Source organism: Streptopelia decaocto (genome assembly GCF_964273445.1).
Source record: "Streptopelia decaocto genome assembly, chromosome: 6".
In the NCBI taxonomy this organism is placed as follows: Eukaryota; Metazoa; Chordata; class Aves; order Columbiformes; family Columbidae; genus Streptopelia; species Streptopelia decaocto.
In genome coordinates, this window is record NC_138660.1 from 30060480 (window position 1) to 30077328 (window position 16849).

The window sequence follows — 16849 nt, forward strand, 5'->3', positions numbered from 1 at the left end:
GTCAAAACCATCCACAGCTCGAAATGCTAAAAATCTAGATGGAAGGTCAAGAGAGCAGGAGTTGCGCTTGAAAAGCAAGTTCTTAGCAGGTGTATCTTACTGTCCCAGCTCATGGTAGGACATATTCCAAAGTCTTCAAGAATGCTTTTCATTTTCTCAAACTGCATATCTCATCTTCATTTATACTCCTTGAACTACCTGATGTCAGCGTTGCCGCGACAGCGTGACTCACCACACATGTGGCAATGACCCGTTTCACTGGCAGTGCCACGGCATGAACAAAATGAACCCAGTAACTCTAACACTGCCCTGCCAAAATACAACTTACCACTCCTAAGATCTTACACTACGTGACTATTACTGCCTTTCTGGTAAAGCTGTTATAAAATGGATGTTTGCAGATTTCCAGGGCGGCTGGTTGGGTTGCTTCACAGAGGAAATCAATTTGACAAACAAATTGCAGCTATTTTAGAACACTTTCTAATTTCAACTTATTTCTGAAGCATGCCTTGGGCTATTTTATATCCTCAAAAAGGGGCTTTGAAGCCACAGGTTACTCTTTTTTGTGTTGTTTCGTTTTTCCTCCGGGCTCCTTGAAGCAAGAGGCTCTGAAGACCCAGTTGCCACTTACAGGCATTAAGAAATATTGCCAGACAGGCTCTGTGCAAGATGTGCGCTGGTATAAAAGCAGTGAAAAGTAGGTTCTGTCCCTGTTTCAACACGCAAGTGTGAGAACTGATGCATCAGCTGCTGTTTTTAACTGGGGGGTGGCGGCTGGTCCGCCTCGGCGGGGCCAGGCAAGGCGGCGGCTCCCAGCACGGCGGGAAGGGGAAGCACAGGAGCGCGTCCCGTCTCTCCGGCTCGCACGAAGGCGCCGGGCACGGCGGCGGCCCGGCCAAGGGGCACCTGCCGCTCCCGCCCCGGCAGCGCCTCCGCCACCCCCGTCCCCTTCCCGGGGCGAGGGCAGCCGGGCGGGGGCGCTCCCGGGTCGGAGCGCGCCCCACCAATCGGCGCGCAGAAGGCTCGGCCCGTCGGGCGCGGATTGGCTCCCCGCGGCCAAAGTGGGCGGGGCCGTACGGGCGCCGCCGGGGGAGCCACATCTCAGCGGGCTGCGCGTTTCAAACGCGGGCTGCGCGAGCGTGGCGGTTGGCGGGCGCGAGCGAGCGGCGGCCGTTTGCGGCGACCGTTGGGCCCCCTGAGAGACTTCCTGGGAGTCCGGCGGGAAGGGGTGAGTGTGCCCGGGCTGCGGCTCCTCGGCCGCCGCACAGGGCGGGTGGATCCGCTGGGGTGCCTGTGGAGAGCGCCCTGCTGCCACCCGGTGTCGGAGCTCGCCGGTCCCCGAGGCGCGGGAGGGGCTGTGAGGAGAGCTGAGGCGGACTCTCGGTACGGCAGCCCCGGGAGCAGGGGAGCGCGGCGGCCGAGAGAGCGATTCGTGGCTTTCAGCCCTGTCCCGACAGGGACTCGGTCATGAGGGGAAGACGGAAAAATAAACTTAACAGCAGAGTCTAAGCGGCATTCTTTATTTTATCAGCGCTGTGGAGCTCTGGGGATCACCCTCCACAAGTGCTCCAAAGACTGTATGCTCTTCTGTTGCTTTTATTCACATAATTATTACATCTACATTACAATTTTTGGAAATTTTGACATACAATACACCTATACTAAGAAATAATTGTTATATATTTGTTATAGTTGTTATAATTGTTTAGTTTCTTACTTATATCTATTAATTATTAGTTAAATATAAACTAAGCACTCGGCTTCTAAACAACGTTTTATTTCTGTCTCCCTCTTGTCATGCAGAAGGATCTAAAGCTTGAAAAATATCCCCTCATTTTGCAGGTGGTCAGAAAGCATTGATCATGTCAATTGGCTAATGATGGGTATGTCTTTTGTAACTTCTAGTAGAGATGTATGTCAAAATTTTCAAAAACTGTAATGCATATGTAATAAGTATTTAAATATAAGCAACACAAGGGCATCCAGTCTTTGGAGCACTTATGGAGGGTGATCCTCAGATCATCTTAGCATGAACTTGACTTTTTTGAAAATAGTGAAACGAAGTGACTTTTTGCCCAGTTAAAAGTAGTTTGGTGGGAAGTTTGCAAATTACTGTGCTATCCCTTCTTCTAATGTCTGTTACTCAGGGTGTAATGTGTAACAACACAAGGATCACTTAATTTTGGAAATAATTAACTTATTAGCATTTTCTTTTTGGAATGAGAATTGCCCTTTTTTGTGGCTAATTGGATTTGAAATTGGAACTCATTCTCCTCCATAGATTATATGCCTGTTTGTGTGTTTGTGCCTGCTATGAATATATGTCTTTATTATTGATGGTACCAAGCCAAAAAGAGGAGAGTGGTGTCTTATTAGAGGAACAAAGCTAATTCAGCATGACAGAAGTTCTTCTTGATAGTTAATCTTAAAGAATAATGATATAAAATGAAAGCTGACATAATAAATTTGATAGAAGTAAACTCATAATCAGTTGTCTAATATCAATAAATCATCTGGTGCTGAAGTCGTGCAGTAACAAGATAACGTTAACTGTTAAACTGTATTTAGTGAGTACAGCTCTAAGGAGAGTCGTAAAATTTCAGACATTTGAATCAGTCTCTTAAATGACAAGCTGCAAAAGAAATGCATACATGTTACAAACAAGGTGATTTAGAGACTTGTATGTTAGATTGTATTGTAACACCTTTATCATTTTTTAAGAAGTTCTTTCATGCTCATCAAATGCTACTTGGAAGATATTCTTAAACTGTGTAACTTTTTTTTTTCCTGCTAAAGCATGTAATCATTATCGAAATCCCAAATAGTTCCAATATGAATATGCACCTTCCAAGAACTGGTATTTGAACAATGTTTGATGAATTATATTTGAATCGTAACTAGTTTGAGTGCCCTCCCTGAAGGTTCTCTTAGTACATTTCTATCATTTGAAAACTGAAAGTGTATTTCTGTAAAGTTGTTAACTGTATCTGAACTGTAATTTGACTTGTGATTTTGTTTTTCCCTCTTCACTTAGAATAAACTGTCAATTAAAACTTCGGTTAACCTTCAGTAACTTTTTTCTGCTTTGCTTTTGCATTTCACCTGAAGAGATGCTTCAGGCCTATACACGTGAATGCCAAAACCCAGTAGTTTTGCTGCCTTTTTTTTAACAGTAGTAGAAATAATGTGAGTGGGTGTATCTTTGTAATGTGCTGTTCTACTAGTTTAAGGTAATTTAATCAGGATTACTATGTCATTTTGTTCTAAGTGATCCGAACTTGCAAGGAGGATGTTGTCCATTCATGCTGCTTTCTGACAAGCATTAACATTTAACTTAGAGAAGCTATGAGTGACTTAAATAAGAAATGTGAAACTTCCCACTGGAAATAACCTTTTGTATTCCCCCTGTGTTTGGCTATTCCTGCTGGGTTGCAGACAGTAAACAAGAGGGTTGATCAATTTTTTCCTTTCAGATTTTATTTTTGCAGTGATTAAACGTGTTGTTTTCAGGTCACTACTGAAACAAAATCAAGGCTCTTCTATTCTGATAGACCTGAACTCTAATATTTGTATAGTTTCCTGCACTGTAATTATGGAATTTCCAAAACCCTTAATTATTTTGCTTTAACAGGTGACTTGTAGAAGAGAGAGACCTGACTATGTCGAGGAGAAAGTTGGAGAATAAAAGCCTTTCTGGCTTATTAGCTACATCTCTGCAGACACAAATCAGGACAGACAATTTCCACAGTTTTTATATGCTTGAATCAAAAGAGCTAGGAAGGTAAGATTATTCCTATTTATTTTATTTGAATAAGAGGAATTGCTGCTGCAAGAGAATTCGTTGTGCAGTCATAGACCTTTTCCAGCAAACTTTTATGGTCGGGAATGAAGAGATTTAACCTGTTCTCATGGACATGTAGATCTGGGATTATGTTCTTTTTCTTCCATTTCCCCTGCCTAGTCACACATCACGTTACAGGTACATAAACTAAATAAGAGATGACATAGGGTAATATGAATGGGGGGTTTGAGTTGGTTGGTTGGTTGGTTTTTTTGAAGTCTAGGAAACAAAAGCCTTTTTCTCTCCCCCTCACACCCTCAAGCAGTGAGTGTAAGTTTCTAACCACCTGCTGTTTCAGAGTAGTTTTGCAGCTTGCTTCACTTGTGTTTGCAACAGTAAAACAGGAAATAAAAGACAAAAACCCCCTTGGTATTTATGATTCTGCTTCAGACATCTGAGTTAATGCTTTTTGAAATAATTGTGTGTGTCTCACAGTTGTGCCTTGCTGTGCTACAGAGCAATCCTGTGCACCTGTAACTTGTTTTGTCAGCAAAGATGCTCTTCTACATATGATTTGTAAGCTCTTTAGCTTTCACTGTTCCCTGGTTATCTTTTTGTTGTTTTTCCCTAGCATGTGCTGTATCTGGTACCCTTTTACCAAAGCAAAGCGCACCTTGAGGCTCATAACTTTCCTCTTTTCTTACCCCTCTGTCAGGGCTAGTTTTGAATTCTAGTTTATATACACCATCATCTAGAACTCCAGTATTTTTAACACACTGGATTTTCACATTATACATACTTGTGAGATGATGTCTAAAGCAAACAAAAGTATAGATTTTATGTGGATTCCAGAACAGTTTTTAATACTTCCTGCACATGCAAAACCAGGCATAACAAAAGAAGTGCCAAAATGCAAAGAAGCAGAAGCCAGAGTAGTATGTTTTCTGAACATACTTTGACTTTTCCTGGCCTCACAGTATGTGTATGCATTTTTAAATGTTTTTCAAAAATGTTTACAACACTGAAATACCTATCTTTGTAGTTTCTCTAAAAGTTTTAATATACTTGCGATTTTCTTCTTCATGTTATTTAGTAAATAGTTCTGTTGCTCTTCTCTGCTTAAGCTTCCCAAGTCCCATTTGTTCTTCACACACCCTGATCTTTTAGGTCCTTTGGTATTTAAGATAGTGACTCAGGAGGGAGTCAGGTTCTGTTTAGTGGGTTAAGCAGTTTTGTCCCCAGTGTGTGGATGGCTTGGCTTTTTTTTGATGTAGTTGAATTTCTGTGCTTTATAACGTGGGATATGAAAACAACCTGAAATCGGGTTTTATCTGATAAAACTGGGCTGTAAAGTGTGATGGTTAAGCAGTTGCTTTGCAGGCAGCAAGGCCTGGGAGCCACTTCGCTTACTTCCGTGCAACACTTCAGATCTGGGAAAATTCCACTGCTCTAAACGGACTTTTTAAAATCTTAATAATTTTGTCTTAATTGGCACACTACAAATACAGTATAAACAAGCAGAAATTCTTACATCATCAATCTGGAGACAGTGCTGACCCTTCAAAGCTGTTACACTCACAGCAACTAGAAGGAAGATGTGCAAAAACTACAGGGGAAGATCTTGCTGTTCTCATGAAACTCAACCAGTTCCTCTTTCTTAATTTTAGAAAACTTTTTTGGTTGACAGGATGATGTGATGTTAAAATGAGAACATTAGCTGTGGGGGAGTATCTGAAACTTTGTATATTATGAAATTCAGCTCAATGACTTCAAATACTCTGCAATAATAAGCTGATTTAACAACTGGGAAAGGACTCAGACTTTTTGGGCTTACAAAGAATTGCTAAAATGAAGAGTGTGCATTATCAGATTGCATATAATGTTTACCTCTTAAATTAGCTTTTCTTCTGAGTTTTGTACTCTTACCTTTCTAAATTTAGCACTTAAAAAAAGGACATAGAAATCCTGCAACTAATTTACTGTCAAAGTAACTGATGACTGAGAGGCTGTTTTTTAAAATTCATTTCTAAATAAGGAACAGCAGTTTGCTTAAAGATCAACTTTACATGTTTTGTGATTGTCGAATTTGTACAAACTGTATTTAACATGGCTATTTGCAAATGGAAATCTGATTTTTTTTGTGAGATGCTCATACCTTTTTTGATTAAATACCAAAGTCTAGATTTTTTTAAAAAGCCTCAGATGTGCCTTTTTTTTTCAGAGAGAGAGATGGGATTTTTGCACAACAAGAAAGGCAAAGCCTGCAGGGCAACATAACCTTTTCTAGTGAAGAAGCTAATTTAGTAGAGAAAGTGCAGGACAGATAACTCATACTGAGCTTCAACAGCTTGTTCCTAGTATGCTGTGGTAACAAAAAAGGTGTTTTTTCAAAGACATAAGTGTAGCTCTTGTTCTTTGTACACAGTTTTATAACTGCTTGTAGAACTTTATCCAATTTATTTTAGCTCTTCGAGTTTTTGGTTTGATTTTTGAAATAAAGTTTCTTGTATCATTTGAAAACCCTTTGCAAGCATGCACCTAGGCATTTCTGGGAATGCAAAAACTTTGTTCTTTTCTGGAGTTTATAACTTGGCTTAAAAGAAAGGATTTTTTTTTTTTCCTCTAGTTTTTTAAAAGGTCAGCTCGGTCATTTAACTAGAATATGTGGTTTTCTTTGAAAAACATTTCTTTGCCAAAATACATTTTTGTTTCCATACCTAAAAAGTTGGCTGGGAAATAAAGCAGCACACTTTGTCGAACTGCAATGGAGAAAGAGAATGCTGAGGAGGTGGTGTTTTCTTGTTGAGATGGTTTTAAACATTTTGCAGATACCTGGTTGGTTTGGGGGGGTGGGGGGGGTTGTGTGTTTGTTGTGTGGGGTGTTTTTCTTTGGGTTTTTTTTGTTTGGTTTGTTTGGGTTTGGTTTTGTTGTTGTTCTTTTAGCAGTACCACATGATTTGTGGAGCAGAATTATTTTGATGACTCTCAAATTTTCTCCTCAAAGCTTCATCTAGCTTAGTATCATTTCTCCTACATGGGTTGAAAGTGAACATTCAGGGAATAGTGCAAGAACAGGCCAAGTGTGATGGTTAAGCAGCCCTGATAATTTTCTTCTTCATTTCCAATTTTTTGCCATGCCTTTTTATTTCTAATGTCAGTTTACATCCTTCTTATGTTTTGGGTCTTTAACGTTTTCTCTTTTATTTTGCAGAGGAAGATGTGCTGTGGTTAGAAAATGTGTAGCTAAATCCACAGGCCAAGAGTTTGCAGCTAAATTTTTAAAGAAAAGAAGAAGAGGTCAAGACTGCAAAGCAGAGATTCTTCATGAAATTGCCGTGCTTGAATTAATGAAATCTAATCCTCGCATAGTTAATCTCCATGAAGTCTATGAAACAGCAAATGAAATCATCTTAGTCTTGGAATAGTAAGTATACCTTCATCAGATGCTCTACATTTGTAGCTACAAATCTGTCAGTATACTGATTTGTTTGCATGAGTTGCTTGAACACCCAGAAGATTTACAACAGTACGCTACCTACATTATGCTACTATTGTATTATTATAAACTTTATAAGCTCTTAGGGACTTTTTTGTGTATGATTTATTTTCATGTAAATGCAAGAGTTGAAACAACTGCTGTTCATTTGAATCTTTGTTTTTGTACACGTTTTGTTACATCTACAGCTAGTAAGTTATGTCAAACAATATGAAATGAGGCATCAAACAAAATACACCAAAACCTATAGTAGTTCTGTGCTCAAAATTTAAAAAAATGGACTGAAATATTTTTTTGACAAAAAGCTATAAAAAATTTAAAGAGATTTATTTTTTTCTCCCTGCATAGCTCAGTTTCATAGACAATTTCACTCAATTTCAAATTAAAATAATTTTTATGCCTTTAAATACTGCCTCAAGAGGGTAATTTTGAAAAAGATTTGCCTGCTTAATTTAGGCAGATTTTCTTCTGCTAGTTGGATTTTTTGTAAAACAGCTCTGATCAGCTTTCAAGTCAGCCTAACCTAAAGGAAAACCTGAATACAAACTCTAGAGTGTAATTTTTTTTTTTAATTAATGTAAAGAATCTTTCATGCAAGCTAACCAGAGAGAATATCCTTGAATCTCCCAAAAAGTTCATAGTGCTTTGATGCATCTCAAATCATAACCAAAAAAAAAATATCCACTGATGCCAATTACACAGATTTCAGAGAAGCTGGGCACGTGCATGTTCTGTGACCTTCAGTCACTGCTTGTGTCACGGTTTTAGGCAAGGCAACAATAAGCCGTGGCAGACGCTCCCTGTTATCCCCTTTACATCCTGCCACCCCTTTCCTTTAGATCGGGAAGATGATAAGAAAGATAAGGGGAAAGGAAGAGAGACTTAGACTTCAAGTTGGAGAGTTATAAGGGGTTTTACTAATGCTACTAATAAATAGAGAATATATATACAAAATACACAAAACCAGTCTCAAGTGCTGGATGCGGAGCTGCGTCACTCAGCAGCAGAGCTGGGGGTGCGGAGCTGGCGGCTCCAGCAGCTGCAGCTCAGGCCCCGGAAGTCATGGGTGGGACTGCACAGCAAAGCGGAACCTGGGTGCAGAATGCAGGGCCTGAGGCCTGGGGATCACAGACAGACAGACAGACAGGGGCCTCTCCAGATGCTGCCCATGGTCGAAGAGAGTGTGACCGTGTGATCACCCTCTTATGTAGGGGGTGTGACAATTACGGGATGGAATACTTCCGTTGGTCAGTTTTAGTCACCTGTTGCATCCACCCCTCCTCAAACACACCCCTCTCACAATGGAACGTGGAAAAACTTACTATGGTAGCCAAGAAAGACTGGTAATGAATGTAAACACAAGCTTCTTCAGCATTCCATTGGTCTCTTATCAGCACCGAGTACAGCATCCTAGGAAAAACATGCAGGCTAAAACTCAGAAAAGTACAGCCACCTAGAAGAACTGAGCTGAAAGAAAAATCACTAAAAGAGAACCAGTCTTGTTTTTAACAACACCAGGACAGCTTGACACTTTTGAAGACTGAAAACTCACAATTCATTTGTGGGTTCTGAACTCCTAAATTTATTGGTTTTATTGTTTTAAAGCTGTTTGGATTTGGAGTTATTTCTTCCAAAATTCCCATGTCTTTTTAGAGGCCCTTGTGGCTTCTCATAAGCTCTGAAAACAAGTCTGATTTGGAAATCTAATATGAGTTGTCTATCATATTTGTTGTACATGTGTTTGGAATGTGAGGAACAAAAATGCAGTTTGTGAAATTAATTTGGGAAGTCTCTGTCTCCCTTTCTCAGTTGCTGCTGAACTATACTCTTATTTTTTTCTAATGATGAAATTCAGGCTTGCTAATCTGTAATTCTGAGTGAGCTCTTAAGGACAGAGGGAGAAACTTCAGGCAGTTTAGAGCAGGTTAAATAATGATTTCAAACCCATCATGAAACAGCTGACACTGCAGCAAAGTGCAGAAGTATAACTAATAAACCACATGCAACGTGGTTATTTCCATGCTTCCTTTATGCTGTACTAATAGTAGGGGTTTCTGTAAGTAAACAGGAAGACATATTTGAGATGCTATGTGTAAACATGAAGCTTGTCCATCTCTGTTAGTGTGGAAATTAGAGATTTCAAAGCATCAGATCTGAGTGTTCTGTGTGTACTAGAGTTCTGGCAGACATTGCTCGCTAACTGATTAGGCAACTGGATATTTAATTAGCAGCAGCATGCTAGATTTTCTTCCTGGTACCTCTCTGATAGGAATATCAGATTTTCAGTCTTCCATCAGAATGGCAGGACCTTGGGTGGCAAATAGGCAGTTTCCTCCCTCTCCAGAAATATTCTTCAGCACCTCCAGCTGTTCATTGCATTGTGGTTCTTAGATTTACGTTTACACCACAGCCACATTGTGTAACAAAAAAACATATTTTCTTTTGCCTTTTCTAAGTGTTTATGTGCTGTGTATTTGCATGTATGTTTAAAAAAATAACAATATTCCCAGCCTCTCTGATAATATGAATATGATAATTGAATATATATTGTATAAATAGCTACTATGTATAAATTTTTTTCTCACTTAAGCTTGAAAATTCAAACTTACTATGTAAGTGTTCTTGAATGTGTTTCAGTGCTGCTGGAGGAGAAATATTTGACTTATGTGTCCCAGATCTGGATGACAGAATTGGTGAAAGGGATATTGTAAGACTTATAAGACAAATACTTGAAGGACTTTGCTGCCTGCATGAAAACAATATTGTTCATCTTGATTTAAAGGTGAGGCTGCAGCACACTTTTTATTTTAGTACTTTATCTTCAATTTAATATCATGTTAATCACAGTAATTTGTCAAATACATAACAAAGATGAGGAGAAAATGAGTGTTTTAGAGATTAAATGATTTTTAAAAAAATTAGCAATAGGTATTACATAATAGAAACTGAAATGTCTTTCTGTACATTTGTGTTTTTTTCAGCTTATACTTGATTAATTGAGAATTAAATCTTTTCTATTCTAGCCTCAAAATATTTTGCTGAGCAGTGTCAATCCTCTCGGTGATGTAAAAATTGTAGATTTTGGTATGTCTCGGAAGCTCGAGAGTTCTAGTGAACTGCGGCAGATCATGGGAACAACAGAGTATCTAGGTAAGGAAGAGTTGCTTCACAATTTCTGATGTGTGGTTTTGGGAAAAGAGGAATGGTTCATGTAATGTGCTTATTAACTTGTCGGTCATTACTGGAGAAAGAACAGCAGGACAAGGCACCAAATATATGCACCCCAAAAAATCCCAAATTATATTGATAAGTGCACCTCTAATTTCATGCTGTGGTATTTGTTGTGATGCAGACTGTTAAATCGGCACAAATTGGCTGTTTAAATTCTTTTGATTAGAGCTGAAGTACAGCATTAACATGCACAAAGAAATGCTCCTTGAATTGGGAGTGCTGTTTAGAATGATGATTTAAAGAGGTTAAAATATTCCTTGGGAAGGGAAAGCTTGCCATTAACACTTGGCCCTCTCTGAGGGGCAGGTTTCCCTAATGATCTGCCTACGCTCCATTTGAAGAGCACTTCAGCCTGTGGTGAATAACTCCCTGTCTAGCATATGTTAACAGCCACTCATCTGAAAATTGGCTTGGTCATCTGGCTTTGCTTTATGCCTTCCCCTTAAAAAGCTGTGTACTTGAAAACCTCTTAGAAGAATCTTTTGTGTGATCCATCTGATCAGAAATTATCTTGGGACTTGGATAGAATAGACTTTAGGATGTATGCTGCCATTTTAGTGTGAACCAGTTGAGCATTGGTGTGTCTAATCAAACAGAAGCAACTTTTTTCACCTTTGGGGCTTGAAAATAATAAACTTGATTATTAAAACTGCGTGTTTAGTCTCATAATAATGGTTGGCAAAAAAACCCACCAGAAATGTAGTGTATGATTCAAGGTCAATAAGTAAGTGGTTTTCTTCTCCCTGTCTCTTTCTCTAGCTCCAGAAATCTTAAACTACGATCCTATTACTACAGCTACAGATATGTGGTAGGTCATATGTTTTAATTTAATGTATAGAGGTAGGTGTGACCATTTATCGACTTAGGGGCCAGATCCGGATTCTGATGCAGTTTTATCCGGCTTCCAAGAATGCCCTTCTATTCACCAACTAAAAGAAGGAGAGTTGGGAGGGGAAGGAGTGCTTGGGATATAACCTGGCGCTTACTGGGATTACTACATATGTTTTATCTATATATACACAGACGGGGGATTTCAAAAAGATGGACCCAATTTCAAAGCAGTATTAGCGATCAGTTGGGGCCATCTTTTTGAAACACTCTGTATATATAAGTGAGCCATTTTCATAAAATTCCTTTAGTGAGATCCATACGTGACTTTCCTTGTGTGTGCATGTGTATGCATGCTTGAAGCACATAAAAGTGAGCTCTCCCATGATGTTTCTAGTTCTCTGAGTGTGGCATATGTCAGGAAGTTTGATCTGCAGCATGATAAATATGAGGGGTATTCTAGTAGGGTCATACATTGTGTTCTTATTTCAGGAACATAGGCGTTATTTCATACATGCTGCTGACACAAGAATCTCCATTTGTGGGAGCTGATAATCAAGAAACATACCTTAATATATCTCAAGTTAACGTGGATTATTCAGAAGAAACATTTTCATCAGTTTCACTGCCTGCCAAAGACTTCATTCAAAAACTTCTCATCAAAAATCCAGAGTAAGTAACAAACTCCTACAGGCAACAATCTTATCTCTTACGTTTGTGGAGCACCTAGAAAAAGTGCATGTTAATTTGGGAGCTTAAAACCAGTGATACGGTCAGTCAGATATTTCACAACGCACTGGTATTATCAGCTGGATATTTCAAATTGTAGATTTCTGCTTTTCCATAATGTATGGAAAGGAACTTTGGTTCACTGTCTGGGTATCATTGTATTGTACTTTGAGTTTTCTATTTTCTATTTCTTTATATTTTCATTCAGCGGATAGATTATGAACAAATCTGATTAAATATATTCTAGAAAGGTCACATTCTTGTCTATAATTCAACCTTTTATTGCTCAAGTTGGAGAGATAAAATGCAGTCTTTTTGATGCAGTGCTTTCTTGTTTCTTGACTTACCTTTAATGTATCATTCTATATGAATACATTTTATATAAAAATTTGGCAATCTTGTGACTAGCACATGTTCTTCAGAAATCTATAGTATTTTGCCGTGTGTTCAGCCTTTTAAAAAAATGTTCTCAACCAAAAGTACAACCTTTTTGTTTGTCAGGCACATTTCCATAAGTGCTTTCTTTGGGAGTTCAGGCTCTAATCAAGGCATCTCAAAGTAGCTGAACTTTGAGAAGACAGCCTTTGAGAGTGGGAGAATTACAGACATTAACTGTGTCTGCTCTTGCTGTATAGCATTAAATCTGGGCATTTTTTAACTGTTTTACCAGCAAATATTATCATTTATGGTGACACAGAAGTCCCTGTCTTCTTCGGAGAGCCTGCAGCAAGCAGGAGTGTCCCTGTTTGGCTGAGAAAGGGGAGGGACGATGGGGCATGATGTCCATGAAGTGCCTGCTTTGATGAAATAAGGACTCCATATGAACTCATGTCTGAACAGGGTTTATCACCATCTGGAATAACTCGTAAAGCCCACACTATCATGCAGGAAGTAACCATGAATAGCCTGCTTTGATAAACGTTGGTGCTTGATATTCTGTCACAGTTACCACTCTACTTGATTTTTTGCTTCTGGGCATCTCAGTGTCTTCTTTAGAACCTCAGTAACCTTTTTTTCTTTTCCTATTCCAATTTTTGATGACTATTCCTTCTTTGAATCTTCAGAGGAAAAATCTGTCCTCAGGTAGTCAAGTCTGTAAGGGCAGAGTTCTCTGACCAAAAAATATTCATGTGTTCTGGTAGAGTTAAGGACAAATAGGGCACTCTGTTGCATTTATTGCAAGTTCTCTGGAATTTAACATGGCGAGAACTGTAGTAGCACTTCTCGAAGTTATCCAAAGGGGCGATCTTGTAAGTCTGTGGTCTGTTTGGTAGTAAATACATTTTGCAAGGGTTTACGGCAGTTTATGGTGACTTGCAAGAGTAACAGACTACAAAATATCTGATACAGTTGATGACATCATGTTATTTGGCCCTCCTTGAAAACCGGATGACTAAATATTCATTAACCTACGTATTTACAATGGTCTCTGTAACACATTAGGACTTCAAAAGTATAAGAATATACATATATATACATATACACATATATATAAATATACACATATATATATATACATACACACGCACCATGTTGAAAACGTTCCAAGGGACTGTGAATACTGGCTGGGAAATGCCTGTTCCTTATTGTGTGGAAAAGCTTACCAGTCCTGACACCCAGTGGTAGGGGAAGCTGTCCACTGCAATTCACATGCATTTTGTCAATACTTAACTATGGTGGGGTCTAATGTGCTTTTTAGCAGCAGTGGTAGGGGTGGGAAAACAGCAATATTAACTTTTTGGTGTCAATTCTGCTTAAGATTTCTTAGCGTGTGTCAGAGCTATTGTAATTATGTTTTCAGTATTTCTGAAGTTAACTGAAACAACTTTACTGTTTTCTCTTTCAAAGGGAAAGACCCACAGCAGAGGCCTGTCTTTCTCATTCATGGTTGCAGCAAGAGGAGTTCATCCTCTTGTCCAGCCCTGAGGAAACTTGTGGCTTTTCTCTGATGCCAGGACACGCAATGAAATTCTCAGAAGAGCGGAATGTAAAATCCAGTTGTAATGGTACCTGTAGCAACAAGGAAGACAAAGAAAACATTCCAGAGGACAGCAGTACAGTCTCCAAACGTTTCCGTTTCGATGATTCATTGCAATATCCCCAAGACTTCACGACAGACTTCATATGTTAATACGTAATACAGACTTTTATCAAAAGAATTTAGCATAATCTGTTCCAGTGGCAAATGTAAGGTTATGGCTTGCCAATTCGTGCAGCATTGGCATATGGGAAATGCACTTTGATCTTTTTATGCTGGTGCTTCCTTGTCTGTCCATTGCTGGCAATGGATTTAACTCCTGAGAAATCGGGGTTGTTGCACCAATAAAATTAATTATTTTTTTTAAGAAGATATAATTAAATATTTTTGCACTTTTCAAGTTTTAGTCCAAAAATGATGTCAGAGTGAACAAATTAAATCCTGAAAATGAGTTTGTTTAAACTCAAGCTTTGCCAAACAGTAGTTGAATACATGCACATTTGTATGACTAGCCTTAATGAGAAATTGGTCTAAGCAAGGAAACTGGGCTTATTTGTGAGCATTCTCATAGCTTTAAATGGAAGCTGAAGTTGGTGTGGTTTGGGAATAGGATACATCTGTTGGGGCCATTTGGAGGACTGGTTTCTCTCAAGGATCACTGGTAGCTGAGGAAGTGTTTGCGCCTTATGGATCTGGTCCACTTGGGCTTTATAAGGCATAGTGTGTGTGTTTTTCCTGTGTTGGATCTCTGGAATGCTTCAATAGAAAACGTCCTTGCATTAGTGGTCCTTTCTTACCAGTCAGTTAGATTTGAGGAGGAGGAGGGTCCCATGCTGATGTGAATATTTGATACACTTGTTAGTTTGCTTTCATCAAACCTCTGAAATAATACTGTCTACCTGTATTGACCTATTCCTCATCTTAAAAATGATAATCAAAAACAAAACCCACCACCACCACACAAAAAACCCCAAACCATAAAGTCTCTTTAAAGTAATAACTGAATAAACTGAAAATAGAGCCATTTTTGCCAGTGCAGCTGCAATGAAAAGCTTTTCATTATGCCCCTCAATGTAGCAGTGCAGTGCATCTGTTAGTTATTGCTATAGATAATGACTTGGCTTCCTGCCCACTTGGAGAAATGGACTGCAGTGTCAAAAGACAAACTACCTAATAATTATTTTAAGCCTTTAAATTTCTTTTGGTTAGTAGGCTTGTTATTTTTTTAAGTTACATCCCTTCAACTTCCTGTTTCTAGGCTCTGAGGAAATAATGCCTATGTCAAGTTTTGACTTGGAGCAGCTACCAGTCATGCCTTAACAGCCTGAAACTCACTGACAAGGTAAAATCCTCATTGTAACACTGAGGCTGGAGGTCGCCTTGTGTAGGGAATGTATTAAAACTCTTATCAATGTTTTGGAAGTAAATGGCACTTTAAAATACTTTCGGGGTTTTCCACTCCTTAAGACTTAATCGTCTTTGATTTGGATTTGATTTGGTTTGTATAATAAAGTAACATGATCTAATAATATTTTTTGAGTGTGCCTGTGGACTTGTCAATTGCAGATTGGAGTTTTGGAACAACCTGTGATTGAGAGGTGAACATAATGAGTGCTAAAAGGTTGTATTTTATTTTTCTTCGTGCAAGGAAGGCACAAGTTTTTTTACAAATAAATTTCAATAGAAGGTATCACCAGAATGCTGGGGGAATTCAGAACTCTTGTCTCAGTTTTGGGTGACACTCATGTCGAGAAGTGAGCAGTTGACTGAGGTGTAAGGTCTGTAAGACTCTTTGAGCTCACATTTGTCAAGAGAAGTAAAAGTTTTCCGAGACTTACTCCCATGTGAAATGAAGTAATGAATATATACTCAGCATGGATGATGCTCAGATGCCTGGGTATAAATGAACCACATTGAGTCTCCTCTATGTGTTAATTTTCATGGAACTTTTTTTCAGTGATACTGATATTGTATATAATGATAAAATGACTTTGGAGGCAGTTGTTGCATTGTGTTCAGGTACCTTATACTCTCACTTTTCAAAGTCACTGGCTTTTCCCACTTGGAGTCTTTTCTCACCCTTTGTTTTTCTCTACCAGCATGGAGCCTAATTTGAACTGGGTAAATTAAAAACACAAACTATTTTGTCGATACTCAGAAGTTAAAGTTCACGTAAGATGAAGAAAATGTCAAAAAGCTCTAATGGAAAAAGGTAGAAAAGAATGTTTCTAAAATTATTAAATTTTAAAACTGCAAAAATGTTACTGAAATTGCAACCGGGAAGCTTCTTACATTAGTATTTTTAACATATGGAAAATAAAGCCGAAAGCATATGCCAGCACTTTATGACAAAATTGTTATTTGTTAAGATTTTTATCATGGTATCTGATGTTTACATTTCATACTGCTTTTGGAGCTAACTTATCTTTAAATTTAAATAAATGAAAATTGGTCTTATCCAAGGAACTTAAGCTTCAAAGACTTTATTTGTACTTCATGGAAACTTAAAATATATGTTGAATGCGATTTTGTTTGGATCAATGCTTTTGATTTATTTAAAAATCTTATTGTGCATGGATAACTTGTGTAACCTCATCTGGGTGTTCCTGCTCCATGGGGGGATTGCACTGGATGAGCTTTCCAGGGCCCTTCCAACCCCTGACGTTCTGTGATTCTGTGTGTGTGATGGTGTGATAACTTCAATGTAAATACAGCCATTGTAGCCCATTCTCAGCCCATCTTGCTTCCTGCCGCATTACGGGGGATTACGGAGGGGCACTGAGTGATGCGGCACGTTTTAAGATAG

General features: G+C 38.7%; 1 protein-coding gene across 2 annotated transcripts; it reads left to right on the forward strand.

Moving 5' to 3' along the window:
- Positions 1-1033: 1033 nt before the first annotated feature.
- STK17B (serine/threonine kinase 17b) lies at positions 1034-16569 on the forward strand. 2 transcript variants are annotated; one of them, XM_082056594.1, is made up of 8 exons: positions 1034-1228; positions 3632-3781; positions 6993-7205; positions 9915-10059; positions 10301-10427; positions 11268-11316; positions 11829-12008; positions 13914-16569. In XM_082056594.1, the coding sequence occupies exons 2-8, from the start codon at positions 3660-3662 to the stop codon at positions 14194-14196; spliced, it is 1119 nt and encodes a 372-aa protein (XP_081912720.1). In that variant the 5' UTR covers positions 1034-1228; positions 3632-3659; the 3' UTR covers positions 14197-16569. The 2 variants fall into 2 exon arrangements, with proteins under 2 accessions (XP_081912720.1, XP_081912721.1); XM_082056595.1 differs by lacking the exon at positions 1034-1228 and having other exon boundaries at positions 13914-14199; positions 15302-16569.
- Positions 16570-16849: the final 280 nt, after the last annotated feature.

Excerpts from the sequence above, each read along its gene's own strand:
- STK17B (XM_082056594.1), top strand. The coding sequence starts at position 3,660 with ATGTCGAGGAGAAAGTTGGAGAATAAAAGCCTTTCTGGCTTATTAGCT. Across the intron at positions 7,206-9,914 it reads ATCATCTTAGTCTTGGAATA|TGCTGCTGGAGGAGAAATAT; the intron begins GTAAGTATACCT and ends AATGTGTTTCAG. Across the intron at positions 11,317-11,828 it reads ACTACAGCTACAGATATGTG|GAACATAGGCGTTATTTCAT; the intron begins GTAGGTCATATG and ends TTCTTATTTCAG.